Source organism: Heterodontus francisci, chromosome 2 (assembly GCF_036365525.1).
Source record: "Heterodontus francisci isolate sHetFra1 chromosome 2, sHetFra1.hap1, whole genome shotgun sequence".
Taxonomy (NCBI): Eukaryota; Metazoa; Chordata; class Chondrichthyes; order Heterodontiformes; family Heterodontidae; genus Heterodontus; species Heterodontus francisci.
This window is the reverse complement of record NC_090372.1, coordinates 32,250,197-32,271,532: the sequence shown is the minus strand read 5'-3', so window position 1 is coordinate 32,271,532 and position 21,336 is coordinate 32,250,197. Positions and strand designations below refer to the sequence as shown.

The following is a 21,336-nucleotide window of genomic DNA, read 5'->3' as shown; positions in this document are numbered from 1 at the left end:
ACAGCAATCATTTGCTTTAACTACCTTTGTTTCTTTTTTTTCGACTGGATCGGAATAGGAGCAGGCCATTCAGCCCCTCAAGCCTTTTCCACCATTCTATTAGATCATGGCCAATCTGCACATCAACTCCATTTGTACAGTCTTAGGTCCATATCACTCAATACCCTTACCTAACAAAGAGCTACTGAACTCAGTCGTGAAAATTTCAATTGACCCCCAACAACCACTGACTATTTGACGGAGAGAGTTCCAGATATGCATTACTCTACCTGTGAAAAAGTGCTTCCTGATTTCACAGCTAAATAGCCTAGCTCTAATTTTAAGATTTTGCCCTCTTGTTTTGGAATTTCTCTGTATCTAGCCTAGAGAATCCCATTATTATTTGGAAAACCTCAATTAGCTCATCTGTCAAACTTCCAAACCCAAGGGAATACAAACTAAGTTTATGCAAATTGTCCTCATATATTTGGGTATCACGCCTAAAAGTTTGAAATGACACACATTGAGAAGAGAAAGACAAGAAACAGTTGGGTGCATACAGGATTGGACGAGACTGGAAGTCCTCCTGGTTCATCCTCTCGGACTGCCGGATTTTCAGGATCTCAGTATAACTCAGGTTCTGCAATTTGCTTTTGAACTGGTCCAGTGAGTTAGGCTTGGTAGTCAGCGCTCTCATTATCTGCTCCTTTACAACTTGCATCACCTGGAGAGAAAGACAAAATAAAGACACACAAATTCTGGTCAATCCATCTGTTCACACTTCATTCAGTGGCTCTGAAGCTGCAGGGACTCCAGGTGGTGTATTTAGAATTTAGAACGGTTTAGTTTACAAAATTGAGTGCAGTCGCGAAGAGGAGCTAAAGTTAAAGATGCAACTGCGCACATATTAATTCTGCTCGTAATCCACATATGGTATATACACTAATTAGATCAGTGGTTACAGTTTTGTCTGTCTGTTGAGATCACTACCTCTCCCTGTTCTCATCATGGCCTAATTGGTATCAATCCATACATTAGACAGTAATTGACAAAAATACATGTTAATAACACTCACAGGTGTATCTTTATATTATGTGAAAAGTACTGTTTCTAAGTTTGGGACAGCATTATAACTATGCTTGTTCAGTACATTGATACTAACAACATTTGCTGCATCAATATACTTGCTATATACTCTTGGTAAATCACCTCAAATTGCACTATTACCAAAAATGGTAGATCTGTAATCACAAGTACTTAGAACAACAACTTGTATTTATATAGTGCCTTTATGTAGCAAAACACCAAGGTGTTTCAGGAGGCATAATCAGACAAAAACTGACACTGAGCAGAAGGAGGAGACTTTAGGATAAGTGACCAAAAGCTTGGTTAAAGATGTAGGTTTTAAGGAGGCTCTTAAAGAAAGAAAGTGACATGAAGAGGAGGAGAGAGAAGGAAAGAGGTTTAGGAAGGGAATTCCAGAGCTTAGGGCCTGGACAGCTGAAGGAACAGCTGCTAATTGTGAGGTGAAGGAAGTCAGGTTTGAAGAGGCCAGAATTGGAGGAACACAAATTTCTTGGGAGGATTGTAGATAATGATAGTGCATGGCTTAAAATGCTCCCATAAGATTCATGTTTTCAAGGGAACAGGATATAAAAGTTTTGCATTCCCACTATTACGTTACAATAAAATCCTTGTGACAACACTGGAATGGAAATAACAAGATTAACCAGCCCCAAAAGATCTTGCATTTATATAGCGTCTTGACATCCCAAAGTGCTTCACAGACGATGAAGTACATTTGAGTGTAGTCGCTGTTGTAATGTAGGAAACACAGCAGCCAATTTGTGCACAGCAAACGCCCACAAACAGCAATGTAATAACGACCAGATAATCTGTTTTTGTGATGTTGATCGAGGGATAAATATTGGCCAGGACACTGGGGATAGCATCCTTACTTGTCCTCAAAATAGTGCATTAGGATCTTTTACGTCCACCTGAGAAAGCAGACAGAGCCTCGGTTTATTATCTCATCTGAAAAAGAGCACATCTGACAGTGCAGCATTCCCTCAGTTATACACTGGAGTGATAGCCTAGGTTGTTGTGCTCAAGTCCTACAGTGGGACTACCCACAACCACTTGACTCAGAGATGAAAGTGCTACCAACTGAGCTATGGCTGACACACAAATGTTGTTCATTCTCCTTTATTATAAAAGTTATTTTCTTTCACATTACGAGCCCCCCTTTTCCCCAAGATGGCAAGACCAGTTTCCAGTACTCTCACCATTTTAATTAATCTGTAAAGTGTCGTCTGTAAATAAGAATTTAAAGAAACAGTTTGAACTGCAATGCTTATGTATCAGAATAAAATATTTATTTCATTAGTATTTTGTGCTTAACATTGCCTAGTCACTTAAATTCCACCCACAGTGGAAGTGCGAATTGTTCAATGATCCAAAGTGCCATGAAAATACTCTGAATGTGATAAACTCGTATTATTTAAAAGCATGCATGACACAAATAGTATTACAAAGATACCAACCACAATTAGATTCCTCTCTGCAATCATTGCGCTTTTGTTAGCCAGTACTTCTCATTCTCCACTCCACTTTCAGGAACTATGCCCCGACCAATGTTCCCCCTAATTCCCTTTTGCCAGTTTGTTGCACTGAGTGCTCCCTTTAAGATTGCCATTCAGTCGCACATGTGCACATCTTAAAGGGACTGCTTCCTGTGCACCGCCCGTTTGTCCCCTGCATGGCCATGCACCTGAGCAGCTCAAAGAGAACACTGGCCCCAACCCTCTGAAGCTTCCTCCTTCAGTACCTCTGCATGACCACTTTCTCTCCTTGCCTTCAGCAACATCCTTAAGATCCTTCTAGTCAACCCTCTCTCTCTCTCCTGTTCAAGTTTCACTTCCCAACAAAGCGCTCCAAGATGTTGCTTTGTACATGAAGATTGCAATGGAAGTGCGAATTGTTCAGTGATCCAAAGTGCCATGAAAATACTCTGAATGTGATAAATTCGTATTATTTAAAAACATGCATGACACAAATAGTATCACAAAGATACCAACCACAATTAGATTCCTCTCTGCAATCATTGCGCTTTTGTTAGTGTTGGCATATTTCTAACTATTCTCCTTTCCTTCACTACCAATATCAAGACTTTAAAGAGAATGGGTCTCTGCTCAAAACACTTACTGAGATTCTTGCCAGTGGGAGTGTACCTATACCTTAGTTAATCTGAGGCAAAACTGCCCTCAGCTATTTGATTCTCCCCCAAACAGTGGGTGTCAGTGGGAGTTATTTTGCTGTGTCAGCATATGTCAGAAATAGACACCAAGGGTAGGATTTTCTCTCCGGGGTGGGAAACAGGGTCCAGGACCTTTTCCTGGTCCCAAACCCCTGGGGGGAAACAGTCACTGTCCCCAATTTTCACAGGGGCACTTGCTTAATTAGCCAGGAAACGGACTCGCCATCCAACTAAGGACGGCGGGCGGGCTCTCGAAGCTGGAGGGCCAATCAGAGACCTTCCAGTTTGAAAGGAGCAGCAGGCTGCAATGGAGGGTTAAGTAAGGGAAGGGCGATTCAAAATGGAGGAGCATTCTCTCGAAATTTTAAACTTAAGTTAAAAAGTGGATCTTGCAGCCAGACCACCACTGCGGGGGGGGGGGGGGGGGGGGGGGGTGGCGGTGGGGGGGGAAGGGGGAGAACCCCGCTAAAGAGCGGCCTGCAGCTGCTCCTGCACCCGGACAGGCAGGGAGAGCCTCTAGGCCTGCCTGGAGCACTGGACCCCCCTGGTCTGCTGCTGGGAGGCTGCTTCCAGGCAGTTATGACAGCCCCCACCACCCGGGGACCTGGATGCCGATGGAAAAATCTCAGTCGGCTTCCTATAATTGGCCTCAGTAGGCTATTAATGAGCCGTGTCGAATACTTGTGGCATGCCGGCGGGTAGCCCTGTTGCCACCACCTCTGCCATCCCGCTTCTGCAAGAATGGCCTGGGGGTGGGATGGTGTTGGGGAACCAGCACGCTGTCTGGCATGGCTTTTTTTCAAGCACCCACCCATCTTTGATGCTGGCTCCGGCGGGGGCTGAAAATACAGCCCCCACTTTCTCCTGTAATGTTGGGAAGCATATAGAACTAAGTATTTCAGACCCATATTAAAGAAAGGGAAGAGAGATAACTTAGGAAATTGCAGGCCCATTAGTCTCTAACATTTGTTGTGGGGAGGCCACTAGAATCTATTATTAGGGACAGAGTGACTGAGCATTTGAACAAACATGAACTAATCAGAGAGAGCAAGTGTGGATTTGTAACGGGTAATTCATGTCTAATGAACCTAGTTAAATTTTTTCAGTAGGTAACTAACATGGTAGATAAGGGACTGTCTATGCTTGTTATTTATATGGACTACCAGAAGGCATTTGTTAAGGTTCCACATAAAAGACTGTAGACAAAATTGAGAACACATGGAATTGGAGGTAACCAATGTTCCCTGTAAGCTGTGTGGCTACAACCTGAAAGTCTCCATGCAGGCGATGCACAAGTCAGCCCCTTTAAGTTACCTCTCATGCGCGGTCATGCAAAAAAAAGTAAAGCACTTAAATAAATCAGACGGCACTCCAAAAATAAATTTAGAGGGAACATTGGCGACAACCTATTAACTTGTATAGGGAATTGGTTAGGTAAGGGGTCATCAACCTGAATAACAAGAGCCATTTTTAAAAACTGTCAAAAAGGCAAAATCTTAAGAACTGCGAGAGGGCATTTCATTTCCAGCAAAATTTTAAAGGTTTTTATAAAAAAACATTAATTGAATGATACTTTCTCACAAGTACAATGTCAATAAAAATTTTTAAAAATGAAACAAGCTATTTAATTAGCATCAACCCTTTCAAGATTACTGAGATCATTAACCAATATTTACTTTAGTGTCACAAATGTAAACATCTTTTATTTTTGCAACCAACTCCCATTTTTTGAAAATATTTTTTTAAACAGTTTTAAAACAACCGATCAAGATCAGGAGCCCTATGAGTTAACAAGGTGCATGTAGCTCTGCAGCTTGCCGAAACCTGGGTTAGGAGGTTGGAGACTGAGGCCAGGATTTTCGAGGAGGTGGTGGCCCCACCCTCTAGCTGGAAAGCTGGGGGCGAGCTGGCCTTACCCAGCCCTGGAAGACATGACCGTATTTTACCATCCTCAGGAAATTAATTGCCTTCAGTCGTGGCTTCTGCCCCTCTGATGCAGGATGTCCTGCCTCCAAGAACTGTCGGCCAATCAGAGGGCCCGCAGCTCTTCTGCCCCAGCAGTGGCGGCCACAGCTGGGACTGCAGCTGTCCGCGGACCGAGCCACCGATGGAGGCCAGAGAAGGTGATAAAGTGGGGTTGGGGCTCACTGGGGGTCAATCAGCCAGGCCCTGGCAAGGGAGGGAGTCAGGGGTCAATCGCAAGGGCAGGGGGCGGTGTTCCAGCTGGAATGGCCTTTGCCACTAGGGAGGCCTTCCATGGGGCCATGGGTGGCCGATCAGGAAGGCCCCCTCCTCAGCCTGCAAGGAGGCCACTAGGTTTAACTGGGCAGCCCCACAGGTGCCAAAATGTCCATCCCCCGCAGGTAAAATATCAGTAGCGGCGGGAAGAGGCCCTTAAGTTGCCATAAATTGGATGTGACTAGTGGTATCCCCCAGGAATCTGGACCGGGCCTCAACCTTTCACTACATTTTTAAATGACAGAGCTGAAGGAATAGAGAGCAATATATCCAAGGTTTTTGACAACATCAAGTTAAGTGGCGCAGTAAATAGTGCAGATGGGATCAGAAAGTTGCAAAGGGACATTGGTAGATTAAATTAAGTGAATGGGCAAAACTGTGGCAGATGGAGTTCAGTGTGGGAAGTGTGTGATCATCCACTTTGGTCCCAAGAAAGACAGATCACAGTATTTTATACATGATGAGACACTAGGAACTGTGGAGCAGCAGACAGTTGTAGGGGTCCAAATACAGGCATCATTAAAAGCTAGTGGAGAGTGCAATAAATAATTTAAAATGCTAATTAAATGATGGTCTTTATCTCATGAGGGAGGGAATTCCAAAGGGGTGGAAATTATTTAGAGTGTTGCATTCAGTTCAAGGCACAACACCTCAGGAAGGAGGTGTAGTCCTGGAGCGGGTGCAGTGCAGATTCACCAGAATGATAGTGGAGCTAAAAAGTTTAAATTATGAGGACTGGTTGCATAGACTATGCTTGTATTCCTTCGACTGTAGATGATTAAAGGAGTTGGTAGGGAAGATAAACAGAAACTCATTGCTCTGGTGGGGGAGTCCAGAGCAAGGGGGCATAACCTGTAGATTCGAGCCAAGTCGTTCAGTGGTGATGTCAGGAAGCACTTCTTCACACAAAGGGTAGTGGAAATATGGAAATCCTTTCTTCTAAAAATCAGTTGAGGCTAGGTCAATTGAAATTTGCAAAACTGAATTTGATAGATTTTTGTTAGTCATGGGTGTTAAAGGTACCGGAATCAAAGCTGATAGATGTAGTTAAGATACAGATCAGCAATAATCTAACTGAATGGTGGTACTGGTTTGAGGGGCTGAATGCTCTATACCTGTTCCTCAGTCATTCCCCCAAAGGTACAATTTGTTTACACCCCTGGCCGAAAATATGAACCGCACCAAGAATTTATTCAGCTCATTTTTCAGAATTTCTAGAATTATCCTCTGTCATGCAAGGGGGAGGTATTCCTCTGGGTGATATGTGTAGGGACATCGGACATGGAGGACAATTTTAATTTTTGGTGGGTGAGTGATGAGGTGAGTTGGAAACTTGTTTGTTGCTGCAGAAATCAAGCCAGGTCTATTCTAACTCCTAGGCCTCATTAACACGCTGCATGCTGGCATTCCACTTCCCACTTAGAACAACTGGATAGTGGCAGGAAACTGCATAGCCCACAGGCTCCCCCTCTGCTAACATAGGGTAGGCATCTTGTAATCAGGGAGGTAGGGTGTCTGAGTCAGGGGAGGCCTAAGCTTTCCTTGTAGGGCTCTGAGGAGTCAGATTGGTTCTCCTGGCCCAACAAGGTAAAGAGAAATATTTTCAATTTCTCAGCCACTTCTGGAGCTGGTCCCCTTAAGTCCCAGGGCAGGTCCAGTCGGGTCCCAATGACATCATGATGGCTTCAGGGATGCAGGTTGAAATCGCAGGCAGCTGGAATCTTGGTGTCTCCAGGACAGCTAAGTAACACGGGGCATGTTAACCACCTACGTGCTCTGCCTCTGCCAGGTAGAGGGGTTAAAATTGCCTGCATATTCTTTTTCAATGCTTCTACAATGTCGCTATACATAGCAACTGGGGCAACTCACCATCCGCCACTCCACCCTCATAATCATCTTGTGAGATCCTCCCACCTGGATTTGAAGACACCCAAATATCTTTGCAACAAGTGCACATACTTTTATGTTGAACAGTTCTTCATTTCGTAACTCAAATCTCAGCTTGCAGTCCCCATTACCCTTGAGGTTTTCCTATTAGTTGTATGTTATTTTGCTGGTTTTCCAAGATTACCTGTCTTGGAAGCCTCCTTTGCTGTCTTTATAATCTGCTCCTTCAACTTGAGTTACCATGGTTTCCAGATCAAAGTTGACTGGATTCCCATTCTGTTATGAAATGCCTTTTTGGCAGAGAATTGACCTGTGATTTTATTGCTCGAATATCTCCCCCGGGGGGACCGATGATAGATTGAACAGTAACTGTAGGATTTCCTGACTCTCCGGAGACAGGTCCTGCTCAATTCTTGGAGACTTTTGGGTGTAATTTGCCATAGGTAGTTAGTACTACTTGTCTGGCAGTAAGATATCCTCCTCCCTTTCTCCATTCATTTTTGAGAATGGGAAATGTGTGTTTTTGGTACAAAATTGGATTTGGAAAAGTGGCTTCAGACTTGGGTCCCCTTGATAGAATGGAAACTCAACAACCTGCTGGCAAACAAGAGCTAGTCTCCACGCATCCAGAGCACCCTCAGGTTGTAATGAGTTGTAATCAAAACCAATATGGATTTTCTAACTATTCATTTCACATTGTCAAATAGATTTTTTAAAAACACATCTATTCAAAGTCACGGGAAAGAAAAGGAAGTTGCATTTATATAGTATCTTTCACAACTCCAGGACATCCCAAAGTGCTTACACAATTAAATACTTTTTGAAGTGTAGGTACTGTTGTAATGTAGGGAAATGCAGCAACCTATTTGAGTACACAAGATCCCAGAAATAGCTGTGATAGTAACCAGATAATCTGTCTTTTAGTGATGTTGGTTGAAGGAAAAATATTGACCAGAAGGACTCCCCTGCTCTTCTTCAAAAGGGATCTTTTACATCCATCTGAGGGGGCAGACAAGGCCTCAGTTTGATGTCTCATCCAAAAGACGGCACTTTCGACAGTGCAGCACTCTCTCAGCACTACACTGGAATGTTAGCTTAGATTATGCACTCAAATCTCTGGAATGGGACTTAAACCCAGAGGTGAGAGTACTCCCACTGAGGCATGATTGACACCCAGTTCAGCTGCTGGCATTGGTTACAGCTATTCAGGATGTTCCTTGAGCATTTTCTTTCTCCAGCAGTCTCCTGCTCGGGAGCCACAACAGCGTTACAGACAGTATGTAATGCACGTTAGGCAGAAGTTAATATTTGCAGAACTAAATATGAACCAGAGTCACTTAGGGTGATTTGCAGATAAATGGCGCTTGTTTTTACTCTGCACTGACAACTCCTTATATTATTCACATACGCAGGATAACTCGCCAATAGGACCCAAAACCTTCTAACTCAGAGGCGACAGTGCTACTGTTGAGCCGCAGCTGACACCTTGTACCTGGGTCTAAACCTGACAGCAAAGAGTCGAGCGGAGGTCTTAATTAAATACAATGCATATGGGGATGTCAGTAAAGCTCAGCTGGTAAAAGATGTCCCCATTTATTGGTTGTCAATGCGACCCTGGATGATAAATGGATGATATTGCTGTTTTGGTAATATTCCAACAGACAGCCAATCGAGTGAGAAGTCCCATGCTGCTTCACTCTCTCTATTCTTTGCCATGTTTTGTGTGAGGCGAATATTTTTTGAAATTCATTATTATTCATCTCAGCCCTTCAGTCAGAATCAGAATGAAACATATGTGTTTAAGACCAGTACCATAACAGCTTTGGTCATTAAGCCCACTGCTTATCTGTATTATGAATTTCAGGTAGTTTGCTCCAGGTTGTCAATGCAACCAGGTGTCAATGGAAATCAAAATCACCCAGCAATTAAGAGATTTTGTTTAGGTGCAGTGTGGTTGTGGGAGGGAGTGAATAAGATTAAGGACTCACTATAACATCAACTTTCATTTATATAGCACCTTTAATATAGTAAAATGTCCTAAGGCACTTCACAGGAGTGCTGTCAAACAAAGTTTGACACCCAACCACACAGGGGATATTAGGACAGGTGAAAGAGCTAGGTTTTAAGGAGGTGACAGAGGTAGTGAAGCAGAGAGGTTTAGGGAGGGAATTACAGACCTTAGACCTTAGGCAGTTTAAGGCACAACAATGAACATCAGGGATGCGCAAGAGGCCAAACAGGAGGAGCATAGAGATCTCGGAGGCTACGGATATAAGAAGGGGCAAGGCCAAGGAAGGATTTGAAAACAAGGAGTTTTAAAACCAAGGCATTTTGAAGATGGCAAGAATTTTCTTTTGTTTTGTGGAATTTAAAATCAGTAAATTCTCAAACACTTCAAATATCTGGCAGTTGTTTCTGTCTTCCACCTAGCTCTCTATGGTCTTGATTAGAATTATTTTTGTTCATGTTTTCTCCCCTCCAAGGTGCTGACTTATGCTGGAGTGTTGATCCATGGATAACAGCAGCCTTCTGGTTCCTTAACCAGGTGATCATTCTGAATTTGAAGCATCGAATTGGCAGGCTGTTCAACTGTGGAGGGCATCCTGGACAAACAGAAAGCCACCCTCACTTGATGTACTAAGCCCCACTTGCCCAATAGCATGTCATTGCTTACTTTCGTATGCCTCTTCAGCAGCACTTCCCAAGCCCTCAACTTCCACCACCTAGGAGGTCAACTGTAGTAGGTACACGGGATCACGATCACATCCAAGTTCCGCTCCAAGTTACACACCATTTTGGCAATGACCATATGGCGGCATTCTTTCAACGTCGCTGGGTCACAACCTGGAACCTCCTACCTAACAGCATTGTGGGAGTACCTTCACCACTTGGGTTGCAGTGGTTCAAGGACAACAGGGAAGAGCAGCAATTGTTGACATTGCCAGCAATGCCCAAGTTCTGAGAATGAATTTTAAAAAGACCTGGAATCCACAAATTGAATTTTAAAACATCCTGTACTTCAACCTTCTAAATTTAAACTTAACCTCATCTTCAAACTCCATCTCTACAACTGCAAGGCTCTTGCTACCTGCGTAATCAACTCCTCCAGACTTAGCTTTGTCAATTCTGGCCATTTGTGCAACTCTGATGACCTTGGCCTTATTCTCCAGAACACTCTTCCTAAATCACTTCGCTCACTCACTTTAAAAAACCTTCCCCTTAGACCAAGTTTCTGCTCACCACCAGCAACTCCTCCCATTATGAAAGAAAGGGAAAGAACTTACTTGGAAGTATCAGTCTAGATTTTGCGCTGGAGTGGGACTTGAACCCACAGCTTTCTGACTCAGAGACGAGAACGCTACCAATTGAGCTAAAGCTGACATTGCTCTGCTTGGCCCACAGTAATTTTTTGTTTCATCTTGGATATTTTGTTAGGTGAAAGGCTCTGTGCAAATATTGGTTATTGTTGACTTCCATATCTGTGCCCTTTTCAGCAGGAATTATTGGGTCACATTCAGTCAACTGGATTACCCAATGACCAATGTTGCTCCCTCCCTGTGACCAGTTGCAATATTCCTGTGGCCACCCTGTTAACATTGACAGACTCAGAAAAGATGAAGAGTTGAACTTGGAACTTTTCTGGTGTGTACATCTTCAGACAACCCAATGCAGGGTATTCAGACTATAAAATACAGGGTATTCACCCACTGAGATAGCAGGAAGCCCATAGTCCAGGATACTATGGGAACTACAGCCACATCGACTGCGATTCAATTCCCAATACTACCAGATAGATGTTCAACTCTGGAGGGGAACAAAAGGAAGAAAAATTCTGATGATTTTTTTTTACATGATGCAGTGGGTTCATTTTGCAGTTACTGGTTTTCTCTGTTCTAACAATTCACTAATTGGGGTTGATGTGATAAATACAGAGGATGAAAATGAGGCCTGGAAAATCACACAGCAAAATGAAAGTTTAAGAACGATGTGAAAGTGCGGAAGTAGCAGAGCACATACATCCATTCATAAACAAAAGCCTTTCTATTCTGTATATCCAAAATATGCTTTCCTTTGTTCTAATTCTTCTTAGCATTCACTTAAAACAGCATAAATGGTGTGGTGTACTAGTGCAGAAAGTACAGTCATATATGCAGTTAATGCACTGTCCATTCACGGTCACTTTCATCTTCCCCTGCCCATACAGAACAGCAGCCATGGGCTGATCAAGAGGTATGACAGCATCACAAATCACAACAGCAAAGGTAGAGAGCTTCACAAATGTAACAACATTTGAGATCAGATTGTGTACTTGTGCTCATTTCCTTCATTATTTAAACTATCTGCTGGATTACACTACATAACGTCATTTGGTTAGTCTCACCATCTTCTTTCTGTTTGCAACTTGTGTTGGGAATTAGCAATAAAGTAAAAGAAAACATCAATGCTTTATGTGGGTAAAATGACCTCTGCTGTCACGAGAAAAAGGGAGACCCGGCAGAAACTGAGGGTTTAAAAGCTGTAGGATCTGGGAGACTGCTTGTGTGTTTCTCTGGTAAACTGATAGCTGAGGGCACCATATTGTGATATCCATTGTGGGGTATTAAAGATGTTACATGTTAGGCAATCTACAGATGATTCAGGGAGATTGTGTCGAGTAATCAGTACCATAACAATAGATATACAGAGATAGCCCTAGACTGTACACATTTGGTAGTCAATTGCCAATTTTGAATCATACATCAAGGCAAATGTTAAGCTAAATGTCTGTCAGTAGTTTCAAACAAATAGTTGCTCCTCCAGTCCTACAACCCTCCAAGATCCAATTTTGACCTCTTGTGCAATCCTGATCTTCATCAATCCACCATTGGCAGCACAGCCATCAGCTGGCTAGTCCCAAAGCTATGGAATTCTGTCCCTAAACCTCTCCACCTCCTTGAAGATGCTCCTTCAAATCTACCTCTTTGACCAAGCTTTTACTCACTCGCCCTAATATCTCATTACGTGGCTCGATGTCAGATCTTGTTTCATAATGCTCCTGTAAAGTACCTTTGGGCATTTACTACGTCAAAGGGGCTAAATAAATGCAAGCTGTTGTTATTTTGGGATTTTTAATTCTCTCTCGATTCTTAAATGAATGAACCAAAGGAGAGGGTGAATGAACCCAGTTCCCAGCATCATCCAGCTGGTATAACTCTCATGGGCTGGATTAAAATCCAGGTAAGCCTACACGGAATTCCAGATTTAAAGCTTATATTCAAAAATATATAAATTGTTTGTTACCTTTTACTGAGATAATTCTTTAAAGAAATAAAAATACAGTCTAATTTTAATTTGAAGTTGCTTAAATTATCTGTTCAGTTCAATTGAAAATGTGCAAACAAAAATAAGCCTCCTGCAATGTCTTGGTTAAATTGCATTAATTCAAATGTTTTGTTTTGAGCATTATTATTTTGAATTAAGAGTAGATTGCAACTAAAGTGGAGATCTGAAAGCCAGTGTTTGTAAGCTGGTTCATAGTTCACTGGGAATGAGCGTCACAAGTTGAGTCTGCTCTGGGGAGAGGGAGGGGGAGCCTTTGTGTAGAAGCACAGACAGACACTGGTGGGTTATGAGGTCTATCAATCCATTCATAGTAAAAATGGCAGGTACGTTGGGAGCATCTGTCCACTGCTTTTAATTATTTCCAAAATGACAAAGGCTCAAATTACCAACCGCCACCCACCCACATCCCCAACCCACCCCACCCTCCCCCAATGTTACTTAGCCAGTTTCTTAATGCTGGAACTGCACAATCAATAATATATCTAGTACAAGACACATTGCGCTTCTTACAGTCAGGTTAGTCACAGCATGATGCAATGACACACAAGCAACTTTATATGCCAGATTGGATTCTCGTATTTCACAGGCAGACCATTAGAAACACTGAACTTTTTAAAAAGATACAACAGTGGCAGATCACATTCATAAAGATTTAATTTTTCATATAATTGCAGGAAGGCATCAACAACAAAAACTTGTATTTATATAGCACCGTTTATGTAATAAAACATCCCAAGGTGCTTCACAGCAGTAATCAGAAAATCAGCAATCAGAAAACACTGAGCCACATAAGGAAATATTAGGCCAGCTGACCAAATACTTGGTCAAAGAGGTAGGTTTTAAGGAGCATCTTAAAGGAGGAGAGAGGTAGAAAAGCAGAGGGGCTTCGAGAAGGAATTACAGAGCTTAAGGCCTCGGCATTTGAAGGCATGACCGCCAATGGTGGGAGCGATGAAAACAGAGGTCAGAATTGGAGGACATAGGGCTGGAGGAGATTACAGGGACACGAATTTTAAAATCAAACCATTGCCGGACCAGAGCCAATGTAGGTCAGTGAGCACAGGGGCGTTAGGTGTGTGAGTTAGGACTGAGGCAGCAGAATTCTGGATGAAGAATGGTAGATGAAAGGCTGGCCAGGAGAGCATAATTAATAATTCCCATTTGTCTATAGTATCTATTGCACCTATCACTTCAAGTAATCTTGGGTCCTGATATTTGCAGGGAAACAGGAGGTCTGGAAATGACCAAAGAACCCAGTAAGGCTGGGGATGTGGAGGTCCTGCCATACTTAACAGCAGAATCTCATTATCAAATTTTGAATGTGATTTCTGCCTGGCAGCTGGGTGGGTGGGAGAGAAAGCCAGAGGCAGAAAGCCACAGGCAGGGTTCGCTGCAATTGGGCGGAGGGGCGGGGGGGAAGGTCAGCCATCTCGGCTGAGGTGAGTTAGGGGAGATCGGAAATTGCTGGGGAGGGGAGGAGGTCAGTGATTGGGTAGAAGGCAGACCGATGGTTTGCTTGAGGGGTCGGAGTGCACTCCTGCTCCTCCTGGCTCACAAGGAATACTGTAAAAGGCACTTACCTCTTGGAGCCATCAGCCCACAAAGCAACAGTGAATTTTAAATCGGCTCCCAATTGCACTATAATCACTGGCACAAAAAAGCCAATGGGCCTGTGCGCGGCGGGCTAGGGTCACATTGTGCGCATTTCATGGTTTCACCTCAACCACCCACCCCAAAACCCCTCGACATCATAGGGGTGAGGGGAGTTTAATATCGAGGCCTTAGTGTCAGTAACTCACCAGGGGTTTATGCAGTTACCTGAATGGCTGTGAAAGCTTTAATTGCTTTTCCTTTCATGGCAGTGAAACATTAACACAATACCTTAGCACAGTAGCATTTGACTACTGCCTCTTTTTGATTCAACAATCGAGTTATCCTGTACATATGAATAATGCAAGAAGTTGTCAGCACAGAGTAAAAGGAAACACTATTTATCTGCAAATCAATATAAATGACTCTGGTTGACGTTCAGTTCTGCAACTCTGAGATTCTGCCTAATGTGCTTGTTTACATATTGTCTACAGCCCTGATGTAGTTCTGAGCAGGAGATTGCTGAGGGAAAAAAATGCATCAGGAACATTCTGAATAGCTGTAGCCAATGCCAACAATAGAAGTAGGTGTCAGCTGTGGTTCAGTGGTAGTACTCTCACCTCCAGATCAGATGATCGTGGGTTCAAGTCCCACTCCAGAGACTTCAGTGCAAAATCTAGGCTGACACACCAGTGCAGTACTGAGGGCACTATCAGAGGTGCCGTCTTACAGATGAAACGTTGAACTGAGGCCTCTCAGGTGGACATGAAGGATCCCACAGAACTATCTAGAAGAGAAGGGGAGTTCTCCCTGGAATCCAGTATTAATCCTTCAACGATCACCACAGATTACCTGGTCATTATCACATTGCTGTTTGTGGCTTCTTGCTGTGCACAAATTATGTGCTGCATTTCCTACAACAGTGACTATGCTTCATTGACTGTAAAGTGCTTTGGGATATCCTGTGGTTGTAAAACCCAGAAAAAAATTATTAGCACTGAAGGAGGCCTTTGCATGTCCATGTCAGCTGGAAAAGAGCTTTCCAGCTTAATCCCACTTTTCAACTCTTGGTCCATAGCCTTGAAAGTTACAGCATTTTAAGTGCATATCCATTTACTTTTTAAATGCGAAGAGGGTTTCTGACTCTACCACCTTTTCAGGCAGTTAGTTCCAGATCCACCACCCTCTGGGTGAAAAATATCTCAACTCCCCTCTAATCTTTCTACCAGTTACTTTAAATCTATGCCCGCCAGTTACTGACCTCTCCGCCAAGGGAAATAGGTCCATCCTATTCAATCTATCTCGGCCCCTCATAATTTTATACACCTCAATTAAATCTCCCCGTGGCTTCCTCTGTTCAAAGAAAACAACCCAGCCTATTTAATCTTTCCTCATAGATAAAATCCTTCATTCCTGGCAACATATCCTTAAATTTTCTCTGTACCCTCTGTGGTGCAATCACATCATTCCTGTAATGCAGTGACCAGAACTCTAGCTGTGGCCTAATTGGTGTTTGATACAGTTCTAGCATAACCTCCTTGCTCTTAACCACCTTGCGTACCTGTCCTGTTGCCTTCAGAGATCTGTGGACATTCACTCCAAGATCTCTCTGTTCCTCTACACTTCTCAGGATACAATCAGATATTGTGTATTCCCTTGCCATGTTTTCCCCCCCTCCCAAATGAATCCTGTTACACTTATATGGATTGCATTATATTTTTTCTGCCCATCTGACCAGTCTACAACTTTCTTCCTCACCAGCAACCACATGGCCATTTTTGTTTCATGTGTGAAAAGGCTTTTCACAAATGCAAGTCTTTCCTTCTTCAATATCTGCCACATCCATTGCATGCAGCATGTAAAAACTGTTTTGACTGTTACCTGGGGCTGTGGTGGGAGAGGGGAAGTTGATTCAGTTAACATTTTGCGGTTACATCGTTTGTGCAGTATGCCCAAAACTGTCAAATCTCTCAAGTCAACTTCTACATAAGTAACACTGTGAAAATGGAGCTTGTTCTAAATTTGAAGAAAATCACAATTTTTGTTAAGCGAACAGAAAACCACGTTTATAATGGTATGCTTTAGGCACTGAATGCCAGGAACTTTCTGGGCGACGTGACTATTAATATTAATGTGCTTCATTGTGAACTAATTTGAGCTTGCTGATGTTGCTAGGATTATGAATTTTTTTTCGTCCTGTCAGCTTACATACTGGATGTTGGCAGGACTGCTAACATTGGTTGGACATCACAGCTGGGCCCCCTCCTGGCTGCGCTAAATGTCAAGAGAGAGAAAGGCGGAAAGCGACAGAGATACTGAGCAAAGACAGAGCGAGAGAAACACACACAAACACTTCCAGCAGGGGTCAGTGGATGGTAATCAGAATGGGAACCTTGGCTCACCACACCACCTCCCAACCCAGAAACTAATTGCAGCATCACTCACAACAGCAGGAACAGGGAATAAATCCTTGTTTATATGGAGCACTTGCTCATTGTTTCAATCAGCTGAGACGTCAGGGAGTGGAAGCCGTGCGCTGAGATTTAACTTTCAATGTAGCAGTAATGTGATGGTGCAAAATTAAACCAAAATATTTCTTGCTGCAGACAAGGATAAGGCTTCATTAATAACAACTTTCATCACCTTTTAAATATATGCTGAAAATATACAACAAACAGCACAAATCTAATTAGTTTCACACTATTTGCTATGCTCATCAGACACAAACAAATATGTGTAATTATAGCTTTCAGACATTTAACAGACTCAGCACAAGTTATAAACAAACAGCTATTGACTGCACTGAGGTGTAGTCCTGCATAATGATGAATTGTTCTTTTATTTAAACTTATAAACAATTTCTCATACACCGAGGATGCAGAACAGCACCAATAAACCTTTACTAACCTCTCAAATTCCCTAGATTTGATCAGTTGTAAGAGATATAAATGGATCTATGGCATGGATATAAATGAACAACAATCTGACTGGCCAATATTACCCACCCCAAGTGACCAAGTAGTTGACCGACATCACCCAAGTGAGTGATGAGCTAAATGATCAACACCCAACCCAAGTGATCAAATGCTGAATAACCAACAACTGACCCAAATGATCAACAAGCTGACTGACCTAACCCACCCAATCTCAACTGATGTCATTACCAAGAGATTGCAGCAATCTGCATTCTGCCACCAGAGCAGAGGTGGGGTGTCTATCATTGCTGATATGGAGCATCAGGTCGTTAAGGCAGTTATAAGGGTTTTTCAGGAAATGAAAGAATGTTTGGAAGAAAGAATCCCTGGTGACCTTCTATGTCAGTTTTATATAGGTACATGGATTCTGGCAGGTTACTCACATGTTTAAATTAAGTCCAGTATCCCATACTGCTGAGTGTGATTATACAGGTCCTTCGACCAATGATACCCATGTGTTTCTGAAACAAATGCCATCAAGAAACAGATTTACGTACATTTAATTATCAATGCAGGTGAAAGAAATTGTGGAAATATTCTGAATAATCATAAATTGGGATGCAATGTATAAGTACAAGATATATACGCTCTACATGTAGGGAGCTTTAACTGAAACTCAGAACATGACCAGTTTAATTACACTTCCATATTTGACCATTAATGCTAGGTTTTTCCAAAATGGAACAGCTGTAAGAACATAAGAAATAGGAGCAGGAGTAGGCTATTCAGCCCTTGGAGCCTGCTCCACCATTCAATGAGATCATGGCTGATCTTCTACTTCAACACCATTTTCCTGCACTATTCCTGTAACCCTTGATGTTTTTAATACGTAGAAATCTATCGATCTCAGTCTTGAACATACTCAACGACTGAGCCTCCACAGTCCTCTGCGGCAGAGAATTCCAAAGATTCACCACACTCTAAGTGAACAAATTCCTCCTCATTTCAGTCCTAAATGGCCTAACTCTTATTCTAGACTGTAACCCCTGGTTCTAGATACCTCAGCCAGGGAAACATCTGTCCTGCATCTACTCTGTTGAGCCCTGTAAGAATTTTGTATGTTTGAATGAGATCACTTCTCATTCTTCTCAACTCCAGAGAATAAAGGCCCAGTCTATTTAATCTTACATCATTGGACAATCCCTCCAACTCAGGAATTAGTCTGCTGAACTTTTGTTGCACTCCCTCTATATCAAGTATATCTTTCCTTTGGTAAGGAAACTGGACACAATACTCCAGATGCAGTCTCACCCAGGGTCTGCACTAATAGCAGTAAGACATCTTTACTCTGATACTCAGGACCTTTTGTCATAAAGGCCAACAAACCATTTGCCTTAATTGCTTGCTGTACCTGCATGTTAGCTTTCAGTAACTCATGAACGAGGACACCCAAGTCCCTTTGAAGTTTGTTACGACCAAGACGTGAGTAATACATTGTCAATTGAGTCCCATTATTCCTCAGGTCACAGCATATTATTAAAGTTTCCCACCTACCAGAAATTAGCCAAATTAAACACTTTATTAATCCCCAGAATGAAACACACCAAACTAGGTTTCGTTAAACAACAACAAATTATTTATTAATAAACTAAATCATAAACAATGCTGAGATAAATGTATGTCTGAAAAGACTTTATAACTTCTATTCCTCTTAACCCACATGCACACACACACATACATTAAAAAATTGGTTAACCGGTTCTAAAATGATGTTTTAAATTAGAACTGTTTCTTTGGAATAATAAAAAAACTGGGTTGTAAGTCTCGGCTGGTTACGTTCCCAGTTCAGTGAGGTGTCCCAGAGTCAAATAGTCAGATGCCACTCAAAGTCTCCAGGCGAGCTTGATGAACAGTTTGTAATAGATGGTACTTCGGCTGCAGCAGGCGCCACATAAATCTTTCAACAAGGAGTATAACAACAGGTCTATTTAGATTTTTGAATTGACAGTCTATCAGTAGAAACTTTACTGAGAATTCCAGAACTCCCAGAAACACGAAAGGTAACAGAAAGTCACTCCTGAGGTAGAGACCTCTTAGAGACAGGAGCAAAAAGGAATCTGCTACCTCCAATAATGCTAATTTTCCTTTCCAGGGGTCATTTCCTCTTTAGGTGAAACACAGCCTGTAGGCCAATGTAGATTTTCTGCTGAGAGAGACAAATCCTTCCTTCCTTCAAGAGAGCACGCTGCGCTGGTCTGCCAGTTCAAACCAGTCCTAGCCAGTCTTTATACACAGTCAACCTGATACAATACGGCATGTGACCTCTCTCTCTTGCTGTTACTTAGGAAACAGGCTTGCAGCTTTACACACTGTTCCCAGAGAATATAAAAACTGCTCTCAGTCTAAAAGGCACACAGACTCCTTTTGGTTTTTAAACAGAGAAATAAAACACTTCCATGAAACCTCCACCCTTTTCGAAATGAAATGCCATTCTTAAAAATGCGCTTCATTACAATGCAAAACAGAAACTGAAAAAACACTCAAAACATATTTTCACATTCATGCCCCCATTCACTCTACTGGTAAGTAATAGAATTTTTCTTTGTACCATCATTATTCATGTAACTTAACAAGGTTAAATTCATGACAAAACGTCAGCGATAACATTGCTTTTCCCCGAGATATGTATAATGCTCAAAAGATAAGGCTACAACATCAAATTCCATCTGAATATTCTAGCACTTTGACTTTTAAATTTTTGCCCAAGTGTTAATGGGTTATGGTCAGTATATATTCGTGTTTCTTTATAGTCTTGGTGGACATATACTTCAAAATGTTCAAGGGCCAGCAATAGTCCTAATGTTTCTCTTTCTACAGTGGAATACTTCTTTTTTGGTGGCAATTTAGTTTTCTTGAGAAGTACCCTACTGGTTTTCCTATGCCAGATTCGTCATCCTGCAACAGGAATGCACCAACTCCCAGGTCGCTAGCATCAATCGCTAACTTGAAGGGTTTGGCAAAATTTGGAGCAGCCAACACTGGTTCATTAGTTAAGATTGCTGTTAGATTTTCAAAAGCTGCCTGGCACTCATCTGATCATACTACTTTGGTTTTCATTTTTTGTAGCAAATCGGTTAATGGAACGACTGCAGCACTAAAATTCCGTACAAATTTCCTGTAGAAATGGCACATTCCTAAGAACCTCATGATTTCACGTTTAGTTTTGGGAACAGGGATCTCCACTAAGGCTTGTACCTTTGCCGTTCTTGGCAATACTTGTCCTTGCCCTACTATGTGTCCGAGGTTAATTACTCTTGCTTTTACAAATTCGCTTTTTACCAGATTTATTACTAAGTCGGCTGCTCGCAGTTTTTTAAACAGAGTTTCTAGCTGGTTTAAGTGTTCTTTCCAGGTGTTACTGTATAATTAGTACATCATCGATTTATACTACACAGTTGGGAACACTGGCTACCACCTGATTCATTAATCTTTGAAAAGTGGCTGGGGCATTATTTAGACCGAATGGCATCACCCAGCACTGATAAAGACCATCTGGTGTGACAAAAGCTGGTATTTCTTTAGCTCGAGGAGTCAAAGGAACTTGCCAGTATCCCTTTAACAAGTCGATCTTTGTAAGAAACCTAGCACTGCCCACGCTGTCAATACAGTCTTCTAAGCGAGGAATTGGGTAGGAATCTGCTTTCGTTTATTTTTTATTTATTTAGAGATACAGCACTGAAACAGGCCCTTCGGCCCACTGAGTCTGTGCCGACCATCAACCACCCATTTATACTAATCCTACACTAATCCCATATTCCTACCATATCCCCACCTGTCCCTATGTTTCCCTACCACCTACCTATATTAGGGACAATTTATAATGGCCAATTTACCTACCAACCTGCAAGTCTTTTGGCTGTGGGAGGAAACCGGAGCACCCGGAGAAAACCCACGCAGACACAGGGAGAACTTGCAAACTCCACACAGGCAGTACCCAGAATTGAACCCGGGTCGCTGGAGCTGTGAGGCTGTGGTGCTAACCACTGCGCCACTGTGCCGCCCTAACAATCATTTTTTCAGTCACCATTAGACTAGCATTTCATTAAGTGAATTTGAATTTCACCACCTGCTGTAGTGGGATTTGAGCCC

The 21,336-nt window shown here is 42.4% G+C and overlaps 1 protein-coding gene across 7 annotated transcripts in view; it reads right to left on the bottom strand.

The window, feature by feature from the left end:
- elmo1 (engulfment and cell motility 1 (ced-12 homolog, C. elegans)) overlaps positions 1-21,336 on the bottom strand; it is a 321,507-nt gene that overhangs the window by 23,295 nt on the left and 276,876 nt on the right. For 6 of the 7 annotated variants that reach the window (XM_068056594.1, XM_068056610.1, XM_068056619.1 and 3 more), the window contains one exon: positions 540-703. In XM_068056594.1, the coding sequence (XP_067912695.1) occupies positions 540-703 (164 nt within the window). Of the gene's footprint in view, positions 1-539; positions 704-17,630; positions 17,677-21,336 lie in introns of those variants that run through there. The other variant, XM_068056639.1, reaches the window with a different exon arrangement.